This window comes from Anguilla anguilla, chromosome 7 (genome assembly GCF_013347855.1).
Source record: "Anguilla anguilla isolate fAngAng1 chromosome 7, fAngAng1.pri, whole genome shotgun sequence".
NCBI lineage: Eukaryota > Metazoa > Chordata > Actinopteri > Anguilliformes > Anguillidae > Anguilla > Anguilla anguilla.
In genome coordinates, this window is record NC_049207.1 from 52,179,400 (window position 1) to 52,191,937 (window position 12,538).

At 42.1% G+C, this 12,538-nt stretch overlaps 1 protein-coding gene across 1 annotated transcript; it reads right to left on the reverse strand.

Annotated features, from left to right (window-relative positions):
• Positions 1 to 9,380: 9,380 nt before the first annotated feature.
• LOC118232577 (mucin-5AC-like) lies at positions 9,381 to 11,848 on the reverse strand. Its single transcript, XM_035427639.1, has 2 exons — positions 9,709 to 11,848; positions 9,381 to 9,436 (listed from the first exon to the last, which is right to left on the reverse strand). The coding sequence occupies exons 1-2, from the start codon at positions 11,285 to 11,287 to the stop codon at positions 9,381 to 9,383; spliced, it is 1,635 nt and encodes a 544-aa protein (XP_035283530.1). The 5' UTR covers positions 11,288 to 11,848.
• Between the last annotated feature and the right edge of the window lie 690 nt (positions 11,849 to 12,538).

The following is a 12,538-nucleotide window of genomic DNA, read 5'->3' on the forward strand; positions in this document are numbered from 1 at the left end:
AAAACACAAAAGGAAAGTGCATATTAACAACAGCAGCACAGGCTTATTAACATTTGTCGTGCCTCAGAACAACGGCACGAATAAAGTTTCATGAGTCAAATGACCTCGTACTGAGCCACGCGTTTGAGGCGTGCAGTTGGAGTGCTTATACAGTATGCTCTGAAGTCCCCCGTGCGCATAGCTAGAATAGCACTGCTGCATGCGCGCGATGCATGATTCATTCCAACACCGTCATGCCTTTTCTCTAAGTCACACCTAACTGTCTCCACCACCTGTAATTACACGGTGGCAGTGACAATGGAGCTTCTGTGACACGTATTAGCGTCTGCTAACGGGCTGCTTCCGCATACATTTGTTGTCCAGATCTCTGCTCATTCAGTCACTCTTCACCAACAGGCGCATGATGAGTTTTATTCCTGGTGGAAAACTTATTCAAGCCTTTTGGTCAACTAAAAACACAAACAAGAGGGCATACTCAGTTACCATAAATTCAATTTGCCATTAAGTAAATGCTTAATGGTATAAAGTGTGAACTGCTTCCCTACTCAGAGGAGGTTCAAAGTTATCGGTGGTTATCTTTAATTTCTAAAGAGGTGCGCCAATTAGTCTTGGCAGTCAGTTGTAATCAGTGTGAACATTTGTGCTTTGACTACAGTGTCTCTTTTGGTCACAATCACTTTACAACACCAGCTGAATAACGACAACGTAACAATAAACTTTATTCATACTGCTCCCATCGTGTAGTTTTGGAAGTTGACACATCGAAAATAAAAAATAAATAAATAAAATAAAATAAAATAACAGAATGAAAGGCAGTGAAATACAATGAAATGGTAGATGGAATGGAATGGAATGATCTGGAACGCTGTTGCTCGTCCTTCCGGCTCGGTCCCCCTTTCTCGCGCCCACGCACAACGTTTCGCGGCCGCACCCAGCGCTCGACGTTCCACTTTGCACGGCATTCTGCGTCGAAATGGCCGCGCGTGCCTGCACCCGCCACTCCCCCGTCTGTCTGTCTGTCTGTCTCCACCGTGCTGTGACGCAAAAAAAAGGGCCGATCTGTCACTCGTAATCTCACTCCTGTCAGGGAGAGAATGAGCTCCTGAGCGCTCCACCTCGATCCGTCAGCTCCTGGCCACTCCCAGGGCTTCATCCGAGTTCCCCTCACGAGTTCCCCCTCGATTAAGGGTTGAGCCTCCAGCCGTGTTCCTCAAGGAACATAGGCCAGGTTCTCACTCTTTCTTAAACTGAAACTGTCGGGCGCTTGACTACGCTTGACTACGCTACCTTAATCCAACCAGTTTAACAGCTCCTTCCAGCCCTGACACTGTAGCCTTGTTGGCGCAGAAGGGAAAGGACTCTTCTGCTTTTCTGTACATACAGCCATGCGATTGAGTGCTTTTTACTATGAGGCTGTGGCCTAAAATTTATACTTTCATGATCGCATGTTAACTTTGTTATTGATTAATAATATTGTGATTTATCTTTCATTGGTATCTACAAATAGCAAGATCATTTTCAGCTGAAACAGAAAATTGTAATCAACATTGTGAAATTCGGAATATTCTGCAATCACAGTCATTCCATTGCAATGCTCCATGCCATTGAGATATGAGTCTTTGAACAGCTGCAATCTCCTTGCCTGAATCTCCTTGCCTGAACACAACAGATTCTATCTCAAAATGTTTGGAACCAACTCTCAAAAATTATAGTGAAATGTATCATGTGCGATCTGGTACTTTTCCAAAAATGAAATCAGGTGGATACTAAGCTTTCTATCAAGCACACACCATACAAGAACTACAAATCCCATGCTTTTTTATTTATTTATTTTTTTTAAAGACATGCTTTCAGGAAACAAACTTTTATAAATCATGCTGGTGATGACCTAGAATTTGTTCTTATTCTAAGAAGCCAGGGAAATCATGAAGTGATTTTGCTTTCCCAGAAACAAGTAAAAAATTAGAGTATGTTTCAGGTTAAACAGTTTAACGTCATTTAGCAGGAATTGAACATTTGTCCAAATTTAGTCTACATTTAAGTGAAATATCTGTTAAAGTTGCTATTAACAGACCATAACCATAGGGTTCCACAGACTGTAATGCACATTTCTCTTCCATATTAGTGCATGGATGACTTTACTTTCAAAGCATTTATGGGGCATTTCTGCTAGTGGCGAGGACACTTAATTTTGTAATTAAGTTCAGCAGCACTTGGAACGGAGAAGAAAACAAATGAGCAGATTTTATTTTGGTGGCAGTCTAGCACAACGATTAGAGAGCAGTGCCCGCATCTCAGGTGTGACGTCCTAGTGCACGGCTGCCCAACCCTGTACCTGGAGGTCTGCAACCCTATAGGGGTTTTCCTTTCATTTCAACCCTAACCTGGCACGCCTGATTCTACTAATCGGGCTGTGTTTGAATACGCCTCGTTACTCCTGTGTCCTCAAAGAATGTGTTGGCTACTAAGCATACTGCATACTTTTTGCGTATGCAATGACTGTGTATGCAAAGAAAATATCCTCCATACTATCATCGAACCGTACCGTGGGAGTGCCGTAAGACATTCTGGCCTTTGTCGCTATGCTCACATGTTATCGTTGTTGTTGTTGTTGAAGGAAAACTTCAGCAAGGCTGGGCCTTGTTTATAAAGTGATGCTGCGCGTCATATTGATGGGACCAAAATGGTTGTTTATTTCCCAAGAAGCATTCTCCTGAATATACTCAGCGAAACCCCAGAAATAAGTATATCATCCTGGGATTTTTTCACCTACTTGACAACTGTCTCATCTCATGTCCTGTCCTCAAAAATATAATAAATAGTATTATAATCAAGTGCTCTGATTCAGACATAGCTGTTGAATGAGATTTGCTTTGTTAGGGTTGCAGTGAAAACCTACAGGAAGGTAGATCTCCAGGAACAGGGCTGGGCAGCCCTGCCCTATTGGGACAATGGCACTGTACACTTGACCAAGGTACTTAACCTGAATTGCTTCAGTAAATGCCCAGATGGAATATCTGGGCGGAATTTAAGCTGTGTAGGATTGCTCTCCACTATGTACTCACTGTCACAAAGGTTACAGTACGTGTGTCATAACAGGAAATGATGAGGGTTGGTGCCAGCCATCTTTTCGTGCCCAGACAAAGAAATGTCATAGTTGTCATGGCTGTAACCAGTCTTGGAGCCATAGGTTATTTGCAAAGGTGAAAAAAAATATTTATGGTTTTGTAAACACCCTTGTCGACAAAGTTTATTTGTGGAGAAAAAAAACATTTGTATTTGTAACCAGACTTGAAAGCACAACTTATTTTGACCAAACTAGGAGACAGTTCATTTGAACAGGCAAAAAATATTAAGTATTCAATTAATGTTTTACTTCATTTATTTTGGATGCAAAAAAAAAAAAGTTAGTTAAGTAACCAGCCACTTTATACTTAATATTCACCACATATGTGTAAACACACATCAGTACAGCACAGTGTCTTTGTGGAAAATATCAACTTATAATGAACAATAATATTTTTCAGTTGGAACACTTATTCAAAGCGACGTCCAATTCCACTATCACAGCTTTATTAAAACATAAATACCGTCTCCCATAATTAAATGTGATTACAGTTAGCTATACTTTTTAGAGTCTTTTTTTTTCTCCTTCAGCTGGACATAACATTTAGTATTGCATATAAAAAACCAGCTAACAGATTCAGCAGGGACCCAAAAGGGTGCGACAATGGCAAATATGTTACTTTTCTGCTTTGTTACCAAGTGTGGACGTGACCTAACCTGTGGAACAAGTTATACTGGTAAAATTCACAGTATATTGTGTCTGGTCAGCCTTCATCCAAACACATCATCCAGAGGAGTTTATCCAAACATGTCTGTCCTGTAGAAATCTGATACTATAGTGTAATTATAGAGTAGCTTGTACTGCAGTGCTTGTCCCTCTTAAAACCGTGACAAATTGACCTGGCGCTACGGAATAAAAAGATGAGCAACTTGATCCCTTTCAAGAGTTTGCATAGGAATTCCAAAAATGTTCACACAGCAGAGATTCTTGTGAGTGCTCTGTCCAAATATGAACACAGACTATTAGCAAAGACAATTATTTCCTTTAAAATGCATGTGGAACTAACTGCATTTTCGAATCCTATGTTTGCTTTATTGGAATGCACTGTCAGATCGCTGTCTCTGAAATTCAAACCTACTTGTATTCTATGGTGCCTTCTGCTGCACAAATTATACGCAAACTTACAGCTACCCCGTGCACTGCTTTCTGTAGGCAATACACTGTGCGTGTGTGTGCGTGCACGCATGCCTCTGCACGGGTGTGTGTAAACATATTTCTGGTTTACACAGTACAAGGCCATAAGGGAAAGTGCAGTTGCTGTGTTCTGTTTAAAAAAATAAAAGAATAAAAGTCTCTGGCTTAAGATGTTTTTTTTTTTTTTTGCTATGCTATATATATTTTTTAAGCATTGAATGCATTGCATTAAACATCTTTAGTCTAATCAGGTGGGTATGAGAAGTGAACTTCCCTTCATTGTAAAGCCCTTTGAAATCATGACAAGCACTAAATAAATGCTATCCATTATTATTATTATAGTTAATATTATTATTATTATTATTACACATCTGTCATTCTAATTATTCATTTGCGATTAAACAAAGGGAGACCCACAGATTTTTAGCCAACCTGGTTCAGGAGGAATATTGACATTTAAAGAGCTAATGGATCTCAAATATGTATTTGACCCAGGTAGATACAAGCAATATTTTGTTTCGGTATAGTACTGATACCCCTGCAGTCGAAACACATTTCAGTAGTTTAACAGTAAAAAAAAACTGCAAGGAAAATCAGGTTCTTTCTTTTCTTACTTTCACATTGACTTTGTCCTTTCAGTTGGCAGCTAGCGTTGTGTTATAGTAGGTGTCAGTGATGCAGTTACACACTAGCGTTGTGTTACAGTAGGTGTCAGTGATGCAGTCACAGACTAGCGTTGTGTTATAGTAGGTGCCGGCGATGCAGACACACACTAGCGTTGTGTTACAGTAGGTGTCAGTGATGCAGTCACACAGCGGTCACATGACACAGTTGATCTGTGCATTGAGCTGCTTCAGGCAGTGGATCATGTTCCTTCAGGCTTTTGTGTCAAATTGAATGATTGGAAATTCTGAGGCCCCGTTGTTCTGGTTTTGCTTCTGCCAGTCATCCCTGTCATGAGAAAGAAAAAAGAGCCTTATGCAAAAAGGTTTGCTCAGCATTGCTGCTTCACAGATATCCTCCAGAGGCCCAGCAGAAAAAAAAATCTTAAGCGACATAATACAAATGTCTTGGAAGACAAAAACATTTTTCTATGAAAATATTTTCAAAACTATTGTGTATTTTACTTTTATTAGTGAATGTCCCCTGTTGTGTAGGTTTCGGCATAGTAGAATATATGCTTCCTGAAAATTAGACCAGTAACGCATAAATTCAAAAAATGAATTTTTGGGTCTTAGGAGAATATAAGTGATGTGGGCAGGCCCTGTTCTAACTGACTACAGTTAGAATAGCAGGTATGAAATTAACACCCCAGTGGTCCACTGCTTGTGGGAAGAATGGGACCCTAGACCATATGGTTGATCAGGCTGTACTTACCTGCAATAACACTGCCCGGTATAACGTCCAGGTGTGACTGCCCAGTACTCAAAGCTTCTGATAAATTATCCACGATAGTGGAGCTGCTTGGAACCACTGTCTGACTCTTGAATGTGAGGGTCATGTCAACACCCACTGACCCATTCCTGTTAACAGGAAATACATACAGAATAAGGGGCGACATAGCTCAGGAGGTAAGACCGATTGTCTGGCAGTCGGAGGGTTGCCGGTTCAAACCCCGCCCTGGGCATGTCGAAGTGTCCTTGAGCAAGACACCTAACGCCTTACTGCTCTGGCGAATGAGAGGCATCAATTGTAAAGCGCTTTGGATAAAAGCGCTATATAAATGCAGTCCATTTACCAATAACATAGATGGCAAACACTATCTGTACATCTGAGAGATGAGGAACAAAATGATTATTTATTTTTGAGGTGCTATCCACAATATATTGAGGGCTCCTGAAAATGTTAAATGTGATTTTGAACTTTTGAGCATGGGTTAGGGATAGGGTTATGGTTTTTTTTCTTGAATAATTTAATTGACAAAATGATTACAAATATACATTTGGATAAATTCAACTCTAATAGAGTAGTTTTAACTCTAATTGAGTACATTTGGTCCCTACATAGAAACTCTGTCAGGGTAGAATTGACAGTCTGTGTTTGGTATACTCTCTTGAAGTACTGATCAGTCTGGACACTTTATTTCCCATGAAATGGCTCACCAGAATCCATCCACTTTGCATCCAACAAAGGTCTTTGGGTACCTAGTCTGGAAAACAGGACTGACCTATGGACACATGGAAACACATATGCATGCAAAAATGGTGAGACGAAACAGTCAAAGGAACGGTGGGATTATACCACGAAAATGTGATTTAAAACTGATCCCACGACACGCAGTTAACGGACATCATCACACACCTCCTCTGTCACATTTCTGGCTAACTCCTGGTGCTCAGGTGTGTTTGGATCCAGGTAACCGGAGTGAAAAACTCTGCTCATTCGCATTTTCAGGGCCAGTGTCCCCCCTGGTCCTGTGTTGGCCCCGGTTGCCATGGTGTCAGGGCTTTGTGCGTCCATAGGCTCGAGCCCACTTGAACGTACTTCCCTGACAGGAGCTGCATCTGTTCTGTTGGCACTGGATACGCTGCTCAACGAGAGGGTATCAGCAGGGGACATAGCATAAATGGTTTCACGAATTACTACTGGATACTGAGATTGAATTGGACTTGCGACAATGAGTCTCGGCTTTTGTGTAAAAAAGACAATGGTTCCTTTGGTAGGAGCAGAGGGACCTTCAGCTGATTTTTCATCTGCGGTGCCCGAGGAAAGGTGAGACGTGGTCCTGGGCGGGGTGCTGATGCGGACAGAGGCTTTTGACTGAGAGGAAGTGCTATTTCCAGCTGTGGACGCCTCATCTATGGGCATTGTCATTGGTGTTGAATCGGTAGCTATGGCAACAGTAGCTGGATCTGTTGGTGGTGTAGTACTGGGAGCTGCGGTTAAAAATACAGCTTTGGGCCGAGCTGTGGAAGTTGAGGGACTAGCTGCAGGGGCTGACGCTACTGATGTAACTTGGGTAGCCGAAATTGGCAAATTGTTAATCGGGGTGGAAGTCACTGGTGTATTTCCAATAACTGAAGTTTCAATTGTTGCTGAGGGAGCCAAGGTCATTGTTGTAGTCGAGGATGTGTAAATGATAGGTTTTGTCCTGCCTTTTGACTGGGTTGTAAAGGTGGGAGGTGCTTTTGTGAGTATTGTTGCTGGTGTTAAAGTATTAGGTGGTTTAGGTGTAGAAACAGAGGTAGCAGATGTAGTTATTAAAGATAAAGTGAGTGTAGTCTTAGGGAATATGTTTGTGGAAGTGGAAGATGTGGAAAATATAGTTGTACTCATGGCCGGCACAGTAATTTTTGTGGTCTTGGAAGCTGAATTTTTGTCTGTCGTCATAATAGTTGAGTGAAAAGGTGTTGGTGTACGCAACCTTATTGATGATGGAAATGGTGGGGTTGAAGTTATGGATGAAGTTGTCGATATTTCAGAGGTGATAGGGATGTTGGAATTTGCTGACGTCATTGTTGAGGTTGAAGTTCTAAATGTAGTCAAGGGAGTTGTCGCTTGGTGTTTGGAAGTCACAATGGTTGAAAATATGGATGTGAAAATAGGAGCTGACGTTGAATGTGTTGTTGTGGGGGGTGAGGTAGTGCCTGTGGCTGTGGAGATTAAGTTAAGGTTTGTAGTGGAGGAGGCTTTGGCTGTTGTTGCTGTAGCCAGTGTGTTAATAATAGTAACTGATGGTGTGGTCTTATAAGTGGATGTTGAAATTAGTGAAGCTGCTTTAGAATGTGTGACTATGGGTGAAGTGGTTTTAGACGTCTCAGTAATGGATGAGGTCGAGAAGGTTTCAGTTGCAGGTGATGGAATGGGAAAGCTTGAGTTTATGGGTGTGATCAATGTGTCGGAAGATGTTGTTAGATGCGTGAAAGAAACATTTGAGGTTGTGGGGGCTTTTGTGATACTAGTGATTGTTGGACTTGAAGGACGTGTTATGGTTGTGTCAATTTTAAAACCTGTGCCTGTAACTGAAGTAGTTGTCTTGGCAGTACTGGAAGTAGTTGTCACGGGTTTGGGAGTTGTATGGGCTAAAATATCTTCTACGGTTCTGAAGGCAGTATTACTATTTGTGGTTGCCGGTGCAGAAGAAATATTTGTATTTGTGGATGCTGTGGCTGCAGACGTAGCTGGGGCAGTTATAGAGGAAACCAAAGCTGTGGAGGATGATGTTTTGTCTTTAGTTGTAGGCCCTGAATCAGGGTGTGTTGTCCTGGTATTTGAGGGTACACCTGTAGTTGTGGGTTCTAATGCGGAACTGGTGGTGGTAAAGACTGAATTTATGGCAGCTGGGTCTGTTGATTTGGGTTCATTAGTAGTAGTAGAAGCTATAGTAGTTTTTGTTTGGGCTAATGAGGTTGAACTATTCATAATGCTGACTTGAGATGTAGCTTTAGAAGTGGAGCTTGTGTGTGGAGGTGTCGCAGTTGAGCCAGAAGGTGGACGTATAGCAGCAGATGATTTTTTCATGGAGGCAGTATTAATATCAGTGGTTACTGGAGAAGAAGAAACATTTGTGGTTGTGGACTCTGTGGCTGTTGATGTAGCTGATGGAGTGGTAGAGGAAACAGAACCTATGGAGGATGGAACTTTATCTTTAGTTGTGAACCCTGATTCAGTGTGTGTTGTCCTGGCAGGTAAGGGTATCGCTGATGTTGTGGGTTCTAAACTGGTACTGGTGGTAGTGAAGGCAGAAGTTTTAACTGCTGGACCTGTTGACTTGGGTTCATTTGAAAGAGCTGAAGCTGTAGTAGTTGTTGTGTGGTCTGATGTGGATGATATATCCAAAATGGTGGTTAGAGATATAGTTGTTGAAGGGGAGCTTGTATGTGGGGATGTAGCAGTTGAAGCAGAAGTTACAAGTGTCACGGCAGAAGATTTTGTCATGGGTTTGTGAGTTGTATGTGCTAAAATGTCTGTTATCGTTATGAAGGCAGTATTAATATTTGTGGTTGTTGGGGCAGAGGAAATATTTGTGTTTGTGGATGGTGTGGCTGCAGATGTAGCTGAGGCAGTTGTAGAAGAAACAGAAGTTGTGAAGGATGGCATTTTGTTTTTTGTTGTGGGCGTTGAGTCAGTGTGTGTTGTCCTGGCATATGATGGTATGCCTGTAGTAGTGGGTTCTGAACTAGTACTGGAGGCAGTTGAGACTGATATTAGGGCTGCTGGGTCTGTTGATCTGGGCTGATTTGCAAGATCTGAAGCTGTAGCAGTTGTGTCGGGTGATGTGGTTGATCTATCCAAAATGTTAGCTAGAGATGTAGTTGTGGAAATGGGGTTTGTATGTAAGGATGCAGTAGTTGAGCCAGGTGGTACAACTGTAGTAGCAGGAGGCTTTATCATGGCTTTGAGAGTTGTATGGGTTAACAATGTGGTTCTGGTCTCATGGACTGAAGTTATGTAACTTGTCAGAGGACTTAAAGTAACTTTTGAGGTTGTGGGGGTTGTTGTGATACCAGTGGTTGTGGGAGTGGAAGGAAGTTTCGCGGCTGTGTGATTTGTGAAATCTGTAGTTGTAGCTGAATATGCAAGAGTAGTGGCAGTACTTGTTGTAGGTTTGGCAGTTGCAGGGCCTACAAGGTTGGTTGTGGTCACAAAGGCAGTATTAATATTAGTGGCTATAGGGGCTGAAGTAACATTTGTAGCTGTAGATATAGCTGAGGGAGGAGTAGAGAAAACAGAATTTGTGGAGGATGTTATTTTGTTTTTAGTTGTAGGCCCTGAATCAGTGTGTATTGTCTTGGCAGTTGAGGGTATGCCTATAGTTGTAGGTTCTAAACTGTTACTGGTGGCAGTGAAGACTGATGTTATGATTGCTTGGTCTGTCGATTTGGGTTCATTATTAAGAGATGAAGTTGTAGTAGTGGTTGTGTGGGTTAATGTTGTTGATGTATCATTAACATCGGCTTGAGATGTAGCTGTTGAAGTGGAGCTTGTACGTGGGGACGCTGTAGATGAACCAGAAGGTTCAAGTGTTGAAACAGAAGTTTTTGTCATGGGTTTGTGAGTTGTATGGGCTAAAATGTCTGTTATCCTTATGAAGGCAGTATTAATATTTGTGGTTGCCGGTGCAGAAGAAATATTTGTATTTGTGGATGCTGTGGCTGCAGACGTAGCTGAGGCAGTTGTAGAGGAAACCAAAGCTGTGGAGGATGATGTTTTGTCTTTAGTTGTAGGCCCTGAATCAGGGTGTGTTGTCCTGGTATTTGAGGGTACACCTGTAGTTGTGGGTTCTAATCCGGAACTGGTGGTGGTAAGGACTGAATTTATGGCTGCTGGGTCTGTTGATTTGGGTTCATTAGTAGGAGTGGAAGCTATAGTAGTTTTTGTTTGGGCTAATGAGGTTGAACTATTCATAATGCTGACTTGAGATGTAGCTTTAGAAGTGGAGCTTGTGTGTGGAGGTGTCGCAGTTGAGCCAGAAGGTAGACGTGTAGCAGCAGATGATTTTTTCATGGAGGCAGTATTAATATCAGTGGTTACTGGAGAAGAAGAAGCATTTGTGGTTGAGGACTCTGTGGCTGGTGATGTAGCTGATGGAGTGGTAGAGGAAACAGAACCTATGGAGGATGGAACTTTATCTTTAGTTGTGAACCCTGATTCAGTGTGTGTTGTCCTGGCAGGTGAGGGTATCGCTGATGTTGTGGGTTCTAAACTGGTACTGGTGATAGTGAAGGCAGAAGTTTTAACTGCTGGACCTGTTGACTTGGGTTCATTTGAAAGAGCTGAAGCTGTAGTGGTTGTTGTGTGGTCTGATGTGGATGATTTTTCCAAAATGGTGGTTAGAGATGTAGCTGTTGAAGTGGAGCTTGTATGTGGGGATGTAGCAGTTGAAGCAGAAGTTACAAGTGTCACGGCAGGAGATTTTGTCATGGGTTTGTGAGTTGTATGTGCTAAAATGTCTGTTATCGTTATGAAGGCAGTATTAATATTTGTGGTTGTTGGGGCAGAGGAAATATTTGTGTTTGTGGATGGTGTGGCTGCAGATGTAGCTGAGGCAGTTGTAGAAGAAACAGAAGTTGTGAAGGATGGCATTTTGTTTTTTGTTGTGGGCGTTGAGTCAGTGTGTATTGTCCTGGCATATGATGGTATGCCTGTAGTAGTGGGTTCTGAACTGGTACTGGAGGCAGTTGAGACTGATATTAGGGCTGCTGGGTCTGTTGATCTGGGTTGATTTGTAAGATCTGAAGCTGTAGCAGTTGTGTCGGGTGATGTGGTTGATCTATCCAAAATGTTAGCTGGAGATGTAGTTGTGGAAGTGGGGTTTGTATGTAAGGATGCAGTAGTTGAGCCAGGTGGTGCAACTGTAGTAGCAGGAGGCTTTGTCATGGCTTTGAGAGTTGTATGGGTTAACAATGTGGTTCTGGTCCCATGGACTGAAGTTGTGTAACTTGTCAGAGGACTTAAAGTAACTTTTGAGGTTGTGGGGGTTGTTGTGATACCAGTGGTTGTGGGAGTGGAAGGAAGTTTTGCGGCTGTGTGATTTGTGAAATCTGTAGTTGTAGATGAATATGCAAGAGTAGTGGCAGTACTTGTTGTAGGTTTGGCAGTTGCAGGGCCTACAAGGTTGGTTGTGGTCACAAAGGCAGTATTAATATTAGTGGCTATAGGGGCTGAAGTTACATTTGTAGCTGTAGATATAGCTGAGGGAGGAGTAGAGAAAGCAGAATTTGTGGAGGATGTTATTTTGTTTTTAGTTGTAGGCCCTGAATCAGTGTGTATTGTCTTGGCAGTTGAGGGTATGCCTATAGTTGTAGGTTCTAAACTGTTACTGGTGGCAGTGAAGACTGATGTTATGATTGCTTGGTCTGTCGATTTGGGTTCATTATTAAGAGATGAAGTTGTAGTAGTGGTTGTGTGGGCTAATGTTGTTGATGTATCATTAACATTGGCTTGAGATGTAGCTGTTGAAGTGGAGCTTGTACGTGGGGACACTGTAGTTGAACCAGAAGGTTCAAGTGTAGAAACAGAAGTTTTTGTCATGGGTTTGTTAGTTGTATGGGCTAAAATGTCTGTTATCGTTATGAAGGCAGTATTAATATTTGTGGTTGCCGGTGCAGAAGAAATATTTGTATTTGTGGATGCTGTGGCTGCAGACGTAGCTGAGGCAGTTGTAGAGGAAACCAAAGCTGTGGAGGATGATGTTTTGTCTTTAGTTGTAGGCCCTGAATCAGGGTGTGTTGTCCTGGTATTTGAGAGTACACCTGTAGTTGTGGGTTCTAATCCGGAACTGGTGGTGGTAAAGACTGAATTTATGGCAGCTGGGTCTGTTGATTTGGGTTCATT